General features: G+C 33.7%; 1 protein-coding gene across 1 annotated transcript; it reads right to left on the bottom strand.

Annotated features, from left to right (window-relative positions):
* Window positions 1-967: 967 nt before the first annotated feature.
* On the bottom strand, window positions 968-14,021 carry LOC144962749 (cerebral cavernous malformations protein 2 homolog). The gene is made up of 12 exons (XM_078895971.1): window positions 13,802-14,021; window positions 13,247-13,435; window positions 11,359-11,442; window positions 11,052-11,153; window positions 10,740-10,827; window positions 8,876-8,922; window positions 8,216-8,345; window positions 5,752-5,794; window positions 5,208-5,310; window positions 4,011-4,149; window positions 3,391-3,514; window positions 968-2,221 (listed from the first exon to the last, which is right to left on the bottom strand). Exons 1-12 carry the CDS (start codon window positions 13,829-13,831, stop codon window positions 2,059-2,061), a joined length of 1,242 nt encoding a protein of 413 aa, XP_078752097.1. The 5' UTR covers window positions 13,832-14,021; the 3' UTR covers window positions 968-2,058.
* Window positions 14,022-14,146: the final 125 nt, after the last annotated feature.

Below are 14,146 nucleotides of genomic sequence, written 5' to 3'. Positions count from 1 at the left end.
AGGCATGTATAAGGAGGGTACAGATTTTCGTAAACAGGTGCATGCGTAAGCTACTCAGAATAAAATGGATGGATAGAATAAAAAATGAAGAAGTATGGAAAAGAACACAGCAGAAACCAGTGGGAGAGGATATAGGAAGAAGACGATGGAGGTGGATTGGACACACGCTTAGAAAGAATGACTCAACTATAACAAAGAAAGTATTGGACTGGAACCCTCAGGGCAGAAGATCAAGGGGAAGGCCACGAGGAACATGGAGAAGAATTAAAGAAGCTGATATACAGAGAAGTGGTAAGACCTGGAATGAGATAAAAAAGTTGGCTCAGGATAGAGAAGGATGGAAACTGTTTGTCTGTGGCTTATACCCTGACCCAGGGTGAAAAAGGCAATGATGATAAAAAGCCCATTGAATCTCATTCGGAATCTTTTGCAAATTCAGTACTATCCTCAAAACCTGCCCTGCTTTGAAATCTCCAAGTGGCTCCTATCAGCATTAAAGTAGACTGAATAATTTTAAAATTATAAGAGTCTTACCTTGGGAAGACGATATATGATGATAATTATTCCGTCTCTTAATGCTGAAGGAGTCAATTGCCCTTCCCTCCCTTGCCCTTACTATTAATATAATTATAATTCTATATTGAGTATTATTGTTGTTTTTCGGTGAAATTGTACTATATATTACACGTGTGTAATCTATCGCGGGATAAGTTCATAGAGTACTTATTTTAGTTGTGTATTATCATTACTACACACTTGTTGTGGGCAGCTTTTTCGGAGTTAAATAGTGATCACGTGACGCAGCGCTTCCTCCAATTGACTCCTTCAGCATTAAGAGACGGAATAATTATCATCATACATCATCTTCTCAAGGTAAGACTCGTATAATTTTTAAATTATAGTTGGTGGTTAAACAGAAAAAAAGGACACACCAATTGTGCTCATGGAAGAAAGATTTTTTTAAAAAAAATGTTTAAATAAAATAAAATGACTCTCTTTTATATTGCAAAAATAATGCTAATTTGTCTGCAAGGAATACAAAACTCTTATTTGTAACATAGATGTCATGCACATTTGTTGCTGGTGTGCTAAATTATATTCTTTTTCTCTCTCATACTTAGACTCCATATTATACATAAGTGACCAAGAAAGTAAGTTGAACCGAGAAAACTCATAAGTGACCAAGAAAGTAAGTTGAACCGTGAAAACTAACATCCAAAACTTATAGCAGAAGGCCAACATGCTTGGTTTTGGCTTGTTAAGACACGAGTAAGTAATATCAGCACCAGAATAAGGGAGATGATGGAATGGTTGAAAGATTTTAGATCCAGCTAAAAAGATTCCATGAAAAGGGGATTACTTCAAATCCAGAATGGAAAAGAACATAGAGCAATCCACCCATGAGTCTAGTCTGAGATCACTAAGGCCCACTCATCAACAGGTTCTCGAAATGATATATTTGAATTTTTATAGGTTGCATATGAACAATCAACATTTACAATGATGGGCAGATGAATCATAGGGGACAAACTATCATGTCCCATAAAAGAAACATTTATCTGGCTGTTTCCACTCAGCAAAGACCCATGAACTGACCTGTATAAAACCAAATGGCCCTATTCTGAAAAAAAGTCACATAGCTACAGAGAAGCAACAAATAATATCGGAAGGTTGAAAATACAGGAAAGATAAATCAGTATTTTTTTGTTTGGTTTCATTATAAACTAACAACACATTCACATACGGGCCAGCTGAATTAATAAACCTACTTGTTGGTCCTGTTCAAATTGAATTAAGTCGTCATTTTCACAAGTTCTATGTTTCAGATATAAAGCTCATGGACGCGTCATAGAGCTTGCATTTTTAATATAATCCATAGACCACATGAGGAGTACGAATATGAAAAGAACAAAGAGGATACGTCAAAAGTCCCTATAGATTGTTTGTGTATAAAGATCACAGCACAACCAGTGTCATGATGTCCGCATTTGACTTAAGTAGATATTTATGAAGGCAAAGGTTCCCTAAGGCCACATCAGTAGTTCTCCATAAGGCCCATCAGTAGTCCTCACTGGGTACATACTTGTGAGGATCCATATCAATGTCCACACTATTGTACTGTAAGTTAGTATAATCCAGCAAGTGGTCCAGAGCTTCTCCACTGGTTGTCACATTGTTGCTTACACTACTAGTGGTAGACACATCACCCAATGATCGACGACTACAAAGGAATACAAAAGGTGTATTTGAGAAAGTAAATAAATATGCATAAAATAACAATCACCCAAAAAAATCTAACACTGGTCCCATATATACTGAACAGCAAAATAACTGCACCACTTTTCAATGATGTGTGACATTATAGAAATTGATCATATTAATGTATGAAAAAAATCTAGGTGAAAATGTACATAGAATGATTACGACGCATTATCGCAGAAATTTCAATATCAAGTGTGTCCACCCTGCCATTAATTGCGTGTCTGACTTGTCTTTTCATTGATTAAAAGTCAAGTTGGATTTGTTCTTGGGTGTTACAGTTCCAATCCTCTATCACAGCCTGCATGAGTGATAAAATGTTCTGGACATTTTTTCCCCTGACCTTGCGACCAATGACATCCCATACGTGTTTGATAGGAGAAAGATCGGGCAATCTCGCAGGCCACAGTAGAACTTTGAAGGTCTGCTCATTTTTAAAAATCACAAAAATGACTGCTACATGGGGTATTTCATGGTCATGTTATTCCTCATGTCGCCTCATTGTTAGTACCAAATGGGCACGCAAAACCTCATTCAAGTACTGTTCATGGACAGTTGCACAGAAAACAAGATCTCCTCCTCCTTCCTCCTCAAACCATTATCCCTCCCTCACCAAATGGTTGAACCTGCCAGATCTAACAGATCCATTTACCCAATTACTGTTGGATTGACAGAAAAAAGCTTGACTGCACCCAGGATAGATACCAGTCCTATTGCTTGTGAGGATAGCGCTATTCCAACTGAGCCATCAGGACCCCAGTGGTGAATGTTATAAAAAAAAAGTAATCCTTCAGAGCCATAAAGCCCAAGGAACCAGAGTTTATTCTGGTTTCTATAGCATGAAATCGACAATAACCATTTCTTGCTACCCTTTGGATAGGACATTTGTCTATCACAAAGTACTTTCCGCTAGATCTAACAGACCCAACTACCCAATCACAGCTGGGTGAATAGGGGGGTCAGAAGAAAATCTCTATTGCACCTGGGATTGACCTCAGCCCCTTTGCATGTGAAGCGCATGCTCTACCAAATGAGCTATTCTGACCCCCAGGTGAATGTAAATTAAATGAAATTATATGATGTGGACATTCCAGGTTTATATCTAGTTTATATACATATACATATACATACCCCGCCCGCAAGTTAGTCCTAGAACTGGACATGGTACTTGTGTTTTCCAGTGGAATGATACCATTTCTCCGTAAAAACTCTTCAAAGTACTGATAATTATCCACAGGAATGAAAGGCAGCATTTCTGACAGGTGGAAATTAAAATTATTTTTATTTTAATTGTAAAACTGTTACAAAAGAAATAATATAAGAATATAGAATCCTTGAATTTTTTTCTGCAATCTGAGAAAATAAAGAAGAATCTGTGAGTGATGACAGGGGAAAAGAAAGAAAGAAAGAAAAACAAGTCGATTAGAGCAAGTGATATTTTTTTTTTTAAAGAAGAAAAGAATGAAAGAAACGGAGAGACAAAGAAAGAGAGAGAGAGAGAGAGAGAGAGAGAGAGAGAGAGAGAGAGAGAGAGAGAGAGAGAGAGAGAGAGAGAGACGGAGAGAGAGAGAGAGAGTGAGAGAGAGAAAGAGAGGAGAGAGAAAGTAAGAAAGAGAGTGTGTGAGAGAGAAAGAGAGAGAGAGAAAGAGAGAATGAAAGAGAGAGAAAGAGAGAGAGAGGGAGAGGGAGAAAGAGAGAGAGAGAGAGAGAGAGAGAGAGAGAGAGAGAGAGAGAGAGAGAGAGAGAATTACCTGACAAAAGCTGTTTTCTATTTTGCCCCAAGAGATTCAAGACCTTATCACAAAACTCCACAAAATTGTTGTCACACTTCCAGTCTTGAAGATACTGCGCAAATCTACGAAGCTCTTCTGCCTCTAGTTTGGTCATCAACTTGAAGAGTACAGAAATTACAATTACATCAATTATGTTGATGGAAACTTTCTTCCCTTAATCGAAAATAAAAATGATAAATTGAAAAATAAAAAAAATAGAGAGAGAGAGAGATAAACAGGCATAGAGATAGGTAGATACAGAGAGAGAGGAAAAGAAGAAGAAGAAGAAGAAGAAGAAGAAGAAGAAGAAGAAGAAGAAGAAGAAGAAGAAGAAGAAGAAGAAGAAGAAGAAGAAGAAGAAGAAAAAGAAAAGAAGAAGAAGAAGAAGAAGAAGAAGAAAATAAACCGAGTATAAGTTGTTACTACACAATAAACACAATATATTATGGATGTTTTTTTAAAGTGAGAACAGAGTAGCTCAATTATTAAAGCACAAATCTAACAAGCATACGAATATGGTTTATACCCTTATCAAGTGAAAACGTTTTATATTTTGTCCACCTAAATTTACTTTGCTGGAAAGTATTTGAGATAAATAAGTGTCATACCAAAAGGGGTAGCAAGATAAAGACTATCAATGTCATGGTCCAAAACCTGAGATGAATTCCAACTGCATATGCCTCTAGTGTAATAGTAGTATGTCTGTCCAGCAATCAAAAGATTTGAATTTTTATCTCCAGTCGAGGAACTCTGAGATGATTCTTTTTCTTGCCTTATTTTCTGTCTGTACTAAAATATGGCATCAGTCTCAAAACAGTCAACTGGGTAAAACCCAACAATGCAGCAGAGTAAAAAATATTTTTTTTTTGACGATATAACAGTCCAATGGACATAAATAAATTTAATCTCATATCAAAATAAATGCTTTTCAGTGGATACTTTAACCCATTAATTATAGACACTATGAGTCACTTGTTCAAGTGTGGACTTGGCCTTAACTGAGAAAGTCTGGTATTCTTGGAGTTGAATGGTTTACGACAGACGCTGTCAATATCATATATACACTTTCAGTTTTAGCAAACAGTTTCATATCTTGTACAATACGTTTATGCAATATTTGCAATAAAATTACTGTTCTAAAATAAAGTATATAGTAATAGTTATAAATTTACAAACTTTTGTCATGTAATCCTTGAGGAGTTCTTCACCAGTAACACTGTCACTGTTTCGACCACTCTCTGAGTCACTAGGAACACGAGACAGACGTGAATCTGTGTCGCTGATGATAGAAAAGAAAGAAATGAAATAGCACAATAATCCCTAAAATAATAATAATAACAACAACAACAACAACAACAACAACAACAACAACAACAACAACAACAACAACAACAACAACAACAACAACAACAACAACAACAACAACAACAACAAATAATAATAATAATAATAATAATAATAATAATAATAATAATAATAATAATAATAATAATATATCATTATTAAAAATAATAATAATGACAATAATAATAATAATAACAACAACAACAACAACAACAACAAATAATAATAATAATAATAATAATAATAATAATAATAATAATAATAATAATAATAATAATAATAATAATAATAATAATAATAATAATATAATAATAATAATAATATTCCAGTTGGCCATGTCTCTCTGATAAATACATATTCTGACATGAATACTTACAATGAATGCATTCCTCCCCTCAATTTGTTTACGATTGTTGATACTGAAACAAAACAAATCAACAACACCTATTGTAATAATTCTACAAATAAATCCTAAAATCCACTTATGTGAGAAGAAAAGAGAACATACAAAACAAGTATGATGAAATAATCTATTTGAAACTGTATCAGTTGGTCTTGTAAAGTGTCATTATTGCCACGGATTACACAAAGAAGCATGTCCATGTGTGAATACTGATACTGATACTAAATATCTCGATGAGAAACAATGAGGATATGAATATATTAATGAATATTTTTTTTTTTAAGATTAAAAAAAAATATTTATAATCACAACTAATATAGGATCTAACCTTGAATAACAGCAAATTTCATAACTGAAAAAGCACAAACTCATATTTTTGGTGTATTTCATATTTTGTAATTAACAGTTTTCTAGGAGAGCTCATTTCCGGACCAAAAATAAAGAAAAAAGAAAAAGAATTAGAATAAGGTATCTGCTCATGTTGGTGGAAAAAACAAATTGATTTCATATCCTCTAAATTGGAATTGTATACTGATGTATGAATTTTAAAGACATTAGTGGGTGATCGAAAAAAAGAAAAAGAAAAAAGAACCCAGAATTTGATGACTTATTCTTAGTGATAAAACATTTATTTATTAGTAATAAAGCAAACTTAAACATGTGCTGCTATGGGGTCTTGTGGTATGACACTTGCTTTCGGATAGGAAAGTCCTGGGTTCGAGCCTTGGTCAGCGCATAGTTGAGTCCTTGGAAAAGGATCTTTATTCACATTCTCTCACCTTACTTGGGTGTAAAATAGGTACTTGGAGATTAACAGCGTTGTCTCAGTTGAAAAAAATTGTAATATCGCCTAACAAGCATCATGTCTCGTACTGCAAGTCATGTGTTGGTCAGGGACCCTTTGTAAAGGGCTTTGAGCACTTTTAGTGGATATTGCACTATATAAAAGCTCACTTTATTTTTATATATTTTTTTTTTAAACAGTGGAAAAGGAATAAATAAATATATAATGTAATGTATTTTTGTATGTACAGTAGAATTACTTTAAACCGAAATTTTGGGGACCTTCTATACCATTTCAGTTTAAAGACATTTTGGTTTAAAGCAAGTTCCCGTTTTGCGATGTTTTTCAAGGGTAGTAACTATTTAAGGAATTTGCTCATTTAATCATATCATGGGTTTCGCCTTAAATGGAGTTATTGAATAAATGCCGTCTTTATAACCTTTTTTTTTTTTTTTTTTTTTTAAACAAAATTTTTTTTTGGGGTGTGATTTAAAAATATTTTTGGGGGTTTTCGTTTTCCAATCAAAATTGTTGAAAGAGTTGAGTTCGGGATGCTGTGTTTTTTACATATCTCCTTCTTGCTCAACTTTTTTATCATCAACTTCACATAGTATTTTGATTTTAAACTCCAACATGTGTAAGCACAGTGCTTTCTTTTACTTTTAGTAAAATGTCAAGCTAAAATAAGATCGAAAGTTCTTGTGCGATAATTGATAATGAATGATGCGCAACTACTCAGAGGTGAAGTGAAATGGAAATGAAAAGGCGTGTCAATGCTAAGCTGTCTACTACACACCCCTATTTTGTTGAAAAGCCATTAGGTTCAAAGGCCTTATTACATAGAACATCTCGCTTGCGTGATTCTAAACCCCAACTCCCCCTCTTTCCTCATTTTTCGCCTGCCAGTCACCCGTTGTCTTCCTTTTCCAATCTGTGCGATTGTGGTGTTGGCCAAGCCCAAGTTCAGTGAATGAAGTGTTTGCCTACCCCCACCCCACCACACACCTTCATCTTATAGGTACTTACGCTCTTTGTTTATTATCGCCGGGCATTATTACATGTGGCCATCTTCCCGAATTTTTGAAAAAAAATAGAAAGAGAAAAGGGAAGGTGCTCTCAAGTTGTTTCGGTTTAAAGAAAGTCCTGCTTAGAAGTATTTCGGTTCAGCGTAAGAATTAGTACAAAGATAATGAAGAAACTAGTACAATTTATTAAATTCTTTGCGGTTTAAGGTATTTTTTGGTTTAGCTTCTTTCGGTTTAAAGTAATTTTACTGTATTTAAAAAATTATACTGACACACAAATTTGACACAAAATATTGAATGCTATTGGCGTTTAAAAGGGCAGACAGTGATCAGACAGAATTTAAAAATTAGAATAAAATGTTCAATATCTCTTATGTTCTGAAGTCCTCATTTAGCAAATACTGACTTTTATAAAATGTATATAAAGCTTGCTTATCTGTAAATAAATATATATTTAAGATTTGACGCCAATAAAGCAGAGGACCAAGAACCGATTCTCCATACAAATTATTTCTAGACAATAAGTGCCTGTGATATTCAGTCTAAGCTTATTTTATATTATCAATCAATATTTTCATCTTGTGTTGAGATAAGTGACGATTGATTGATGTTAAGTTTCACTACCCACCAGTGCCAGTGGAGGTGCTGCCAGCAATATCCAAATGTTTGATTTGTCTTTCCAATAAGTACACAGTGGCCTCTGTATATACATGATGAAAGCACTGACCCACTAGGGCACATATCTCTTCAGCTGATGCCTAATGGTTATTGGAAATAAAATAAAGACAATCGTAAGATTCATTTCTCTAAAGATTTTTGGCGTAAAATAAGCAGAAGAGATTAGTCAACAAACTGCAAGAGATGCAAGTACCTTAATGACTAGAAATAAAAGAAACAAAGGAACAAACCCATCCATTAACAAAATGGTCCACCATTACAATATGTAAATCTTGATTTTAAATTTAAAAATAAATTATAGCGCAGATCAATTGTCTGAAAGAAACCTTTAAACATGTTTTTTCCAAAATCAAATGCTTGTTTTTTTTTTAAAATATCTAAGCACTCTAAAAAATCACATTTGGAAGAGGAAAATCTAAAATTTGATCTCTGTCATAACTTGATGGTAATTTTAAAAAATTGGAGGAATAGATAATTTTTTTGTCTTGCATAGGTCATTAATATTAAAAGTATTCAAAACTGTAACATTTGCTTAGAAAGTATCTCAAAAACTTTGAAACAAATAAACTAATTCAAAGTGCTTGAATGCTAACACGAGAAATGGGTCTACCTTATTTTCACAATATAAAACTGCTAGCTTGCAAAACTCTGGAGTTCCTGCAATAAATAAAAAGATTACAATTTTCTCAGTGATATTTCAATTACAAATTCTCAGACATGGTATCAGAGGTTGGGTAGGGCGGGGAAGGGAATATGGTGTCAAATCTTTTTTTTTTTCAAAAAGTCAAGAGGAGTAAAGTATATTCAAATACAGGTGGGTGACCATGATTGCAAAAAACTCTCACCCCAGGATAAGACACTATACATAACCCAACTCAATTCTGTAAGCAGTGATAGCTATTGTAAAAGGGCTACATAAAGGTAAGGCGACTTGTACGGCATGAAATGGAATTCAGTTCGTCATGGAATTTAGCATTCAAATTGTGGAAACGCTCTATATATATTATGTTTATCTCTATTATTATCAAAGACGTGTAACAAAGCATTAAACATTTTTCAAAAGTTTCAAAAAGTGTCTGCTGCCTGAATGCCCCTTTCTCATAAGATATTTTTTTTTCTAGGCAATCTACCTAAATGCCTGGTCTTTTATATCATTTCACTTGTATACATGATTTTTTTCCCCACTTTGATGGACGCTCTCCAAGTTTGATTCTTCCAGACCACAATTTTCCTGATCACATAGTCATAGTTAGACCATGTCTAAGCAATCATTTCAGGACAAAAGTAAGTTTTGTATTTGCACGAATGCCAAAACATAATATTGTAAAATATAGGAAAACTTTACCTATAAATGCATGAAAATCATCAACACATTATGTGGTTAATCCACTATGTCTGTAGATTTGTAAAGATAATATACACCCCCCCCCCCCCCGCCCAAAAAAAAATTATTTAAGGAATCTAGGACATAAAAGTCCTACATCAAAAGGTCAGGCTCAGGGGAGATATTACATGGAAATTAGGACCCACCACCTCAAAACAATATTATGTCGAGGTAATTTAGATGCTGAAAATTGAATTTGCAGTCACTGATTATGTGTGTTATTGAGCAAAATCAGAATAAAATTCCAATTTCCCTCTTATTTCAGCAATACATTCACTATCAACATGTGTTTCACACAAACACAATACTGATTGAGACAGTAGATCACAATGATGAAATTGTAAACTTCCTGATGCGTAATGCCAATGTTTTTGCTTCCCAATGACCCGTCACTTAGGCATTACCAAGAGGATTATTTAAATTTGAGTGATGAATACCAATATTATTACAAACTAAATTTTACAGTCAGGAAATGGTTACGGGTGAAAAAATGTGAGAATTTTAATTCTGTTGTCAATACACGGAGGAAGATAATATCACATTTTTGCCTTTGAATAAAATAGCTTTGGAAACTTGTCTAAAAAATAAGACCAGCATTGCGTGAATGTAAACACCAGCAGGACTGCAACACAGACACAGCACCTCACTAACGTCAAACATAAATTACACTTCAACTCAAATGAGCAGGGGAATTTTTTAAATAGGTGCCACAAGAGCAATAATAATTAGTTTTTCTCACAGCAAAGACACTATCAAAAATCAAAGATACAATCTATGATCTAAAATAATTGTAACAGCTGAATGAGATAATGAGGCAATTTGTCATGGATTCTCTTATAATGGCATTAGAAGTATGTTACTGAATAATTGGTGCATGTGATCTACTTCCTATATAAACTACCTTAATCATGGATAGGAAAAGTGGAGGCAACAACTGAAAATAAAATAAATATGAATGTGAAACATTAGTCTGTGAGCGAGAATAGCGATCCATGGCATCCAACCTCTATAAAGAGGCAGAACTCCAGTAAGGTAAAGTATAAATGACCTACACTTTACTTAATGTCTGTCTTCAGCTTTGATATCTTACCGAATTTGATGGCCAGAATGTGCTGCTGATCATCCTTGATGTAACAAATTGCTGCAATCTCATGCATGGGAATCCGCAGTAGAGTCTCCTGGAATAGACCAAACAAAATTTTCAATCATATTTCCTTCACTAAAACACCCAATTTACAAAGTTTAAGTTAAAGCATCCCTTTGCCATTTTACATAGATAGATGACATATGAAAATAAAAAAAAAAAATTGACTAAATCTCATAAGTTCTAAATTAAGAATCACATTCTGCATCAAATCAAATGTAATAATTACCGGAAGCACCATAGAACATGTAAACTTACCTCTGTTGTATTATATCTGCTGATTTTGATGTTGAAGACACTTAAACTAAGAATGGCATGATGACTTTCAACTGAAACCTCCCCAGGAATCATTTCTTGTTTCTGAAAGGAGAGTTAGAATGATCTGTAACTGTAAGAGTTAAAAGTCTTTCCCTCTGCTCCACCTCAGTAGACACATAATCAATTGTCTAGCTTCATTTTGTTAATCATCAAAGATACAATAGAGGGTATCACATTAATAAAAAATAATGACACATCTGATTCAGTCATAAATGTACGTGGAAAATAAATGACTCAACGTATTTACCTTTCCTTTGTCAATTATCCTGAGTACATCAGTCCTATTTGTGATATCTGTATGTGGCGACACTCCATCAATCTCTCCAGCAAACTATAAGAAGGGGAGAAAATTATAAGTAAATGCAAAAAGGTATTCATAACACTTTTTAAAAAAACAAACTATTATTAACATTTACTTGTTTCTGCTTCTTTAAAAACTCTAAAGCAAACAGGACAAATATGTCATAGGTCATCTTGTAGTGTATCAATTAACGTAGTAATTTGCCTCAAGACTCAATTGTAAATTGGTAAAGGATTGCAAGGAAATCTTTCTTTAATGTACCATCTTCCTAAAAATGTGCCATTCTCCAAGAACCTCAAGATTGATGTAAAGCAAAATATTTGAAGTCAATAAGTATGACTTGTAAATCATTCATTCTTCTAATTAACAATTTAGTCATGAGCACATGTGAATTGTGAATCTATGCGTGGGAGTCAAGCTAAAGTATACTATAAGAATATGAAAAGTAGTAAGTATATTTTCAACATAAAAGTCAATCGCTTTACCCCTAACACGTGGTTCGACTTACTTTATTTAACCCAATAACATATTTTACCATTTTGACTACCAAGACAGTAGTGAAACCTAAACTGTATCGATTTACCATTCTTTTATGAAAAACAATGGTCAGGCCTAGTTATGACCCAATAAACAAATATATAATGGAAGAAATTGTGACGTGAAAGAAATTTTGTCTTGAGGTTAAAAGTTTTAAGAGTATCAAGCATTTATTTGAAAGCCAAAGCCAATCTTTAAAATTTGTTAAAGTCAGAATTCTATGAACTTTGTTGCTCATTTTGTTAAATTTTCAGTTGCAAATTTTAAAAACCTCTGGGAACCAGACAATTTTCACAGAATGATGATTGTCATGTAATATAAGAATGTCAAGTTTTATACACTGTAAAGCGCATGGAAGATATCAATTAGGTACAAAATTGCTGTATTGTCTCTATTAAGAATAGACTGTATACAGTAGAAAACACTTGTATAATGAAAATGCTCATAATCAATTGAGGGAATTAATGGACCCATGTTTGTGCTCACTTCTTTTTTCTTTTTATTGCACAATACATAAATTTTAACAAGACTTGCCCAAGACATTGTGGCTCATGAGATTTGTAATGGTATAATGGACACAATCTCACAAATATTTTGGTACATGCCTGTATTGGGAAGAGAAGAAAGGCATTTGGCATGACAAGTCACACACTAAAGTGAAATAGGGGTAGTAGGAAGACAGAAAAATTAAGAAAAAGATTGACGAAAATAAAACCATCTGATATGTGTGACTTGGTGGCTCTGCAGTACGATGTCTCTAATCGTTACAAAATTCAAGCTATGTTAAGCGCAGTCAGTGGCTGAATGAGTGACAATAATCGTGGAAAATTCAAATCCTGATGTTGTGTCCTTGGGTAACTCAACTCTGGTGTGAATGAGCACCTGGCTATAGGCAGTGACGGATATTGTAAGAGTGTGAGTACAAAAAGGATGCCAACAAGTGACTGGTACTGTATGAAATGGAAATAAGGTTCCATACAGCCTGTTAGGGGAATAAATGAGACACTGTGAATCACATTGAGCATGGTAGATATGTGGAAATGCACATATAAATCTTCAAATTTATTTATTTATTTATATCACAAACTTTTTCTTCTGTCTGGACTTGTCCATTTTATCTTTGCTCTACTGTATCTATTTGTGTGCAAATCTAAATTAGAGCCTTATAAATCATATTGCTGGCTATTTGTGACTATGTAGGACTCTTATTTTCTTTTCTTTATCACTCATAAACAAAAAAGCGTTACTAATCAGAACATTTCACTGATATAAAAATAGGATTATAGAGAAAACAAACCAAAACAGCTTTTTCCACATGATCCTCAATCAAGTACTGAGGTTTGATGAGATAATCCGGTGGCTGAAGTTCATAGTTGTTTAACATTCTTCTCTTGTCATAGGCTGTGGCATGGATCACATTGCTGCTGTCACGATGAGAATTGCGTGATGAAGATAAATCACTGCGGGGTTTCATTCCAAAGAAATGCTTTAAAAAGAAATAATTAGAGTCATTTATATTTTTTTTAAAACAACAACAAAATTAAATAAAGTTGATACTTATAGAGTGGTGTTTTAGATTGGTCTTACAACTCGAATTGACTCTGGGACATCAACCCCTAAATAGTGCCCCAAACCCAATTTTTAAACTCCTTACTATTATTACTTAAACTTAAACATTAACTCTAATTTTGATTCTGAATGAGTACTAGACTTTTCTTCTATACTGGAATAAACCTTAAAAGAAAGGGGAAAAAACACAATACAAACAAAAGAAAACTGCTGAGAAAGGAGATTGTTGAGAGAGAGAGCTTCGTTACTCAAGATTTGAGATTGAGAATTTTGTCAATTTTACCTTCTTCTTTCCTCTTTGGTCGTCATCCATTTTACAATCATAGTTGAAAAATAAATTTAAAAGGGAAATGGAGACTTTTTTTAAAATTTGCAAACCCTATGAAGAGAATATGACTTTTACAATATGAAAATAAATATAGGCTTGGGAGATATCCTCAAAATATAAATAAATACAAAGGTGTGTCTCATATGGAGGTTAAGAGTTATTTCATCTTGTTTTTGTTTACCTATTAACCTTGACCTTCTAACCCCTCGTAAGAGGTTGTCTTTTTGGTCATTTTATCACCAACTCCTCGAATTTGGCGATTCTTACAAAAAAGATCAATATTATTATTTTAGTTTGGAT

This window comes from Berghia stephanieae, chromosome 1, assembly GCF_034508935.2.
Source record: "Berghia stephanieae isolate SIO BIC M18660-M18661 chromosome 1, UCSD_Bste_1.3, whole genome shotgun sequence".
Taxonomy (NCBI): Eukaryota; Metazoa; Mollusca; class Gastropoda; order Nudibranchia; family Aeolidiidae; genus Berghia; species Berghia stephanieae.
Note: the sequence above shows the minus strand (reverse complement) of the source record. Positions and strands in the feature narration are given on the sequence as shown.

Excerpts from the sequence above, each read along its gene's own strand:
- LOC144962749 (XM_078895971.1), bottom strand. The coding sequence starts at position 13,831 with ATGGATGACGACCAAAGAGGAAAGAAGAAG. Across the intron at positions 8,923-10,739 it reads CATTCTGGCCATCAAATTCG|GAACTCCAGAGTTTTGCAAG; the intron begins GTAAGATATCAA and ends TATTTATTGCAG. Across the intron at positions 5,795-8,215 it reads CAGCACCTCCACTGGCACTG|TATCAACAATCGTAAACAAA; the intron begins GTGGGTAGTGAA and ends GTTTTGTTTCAG.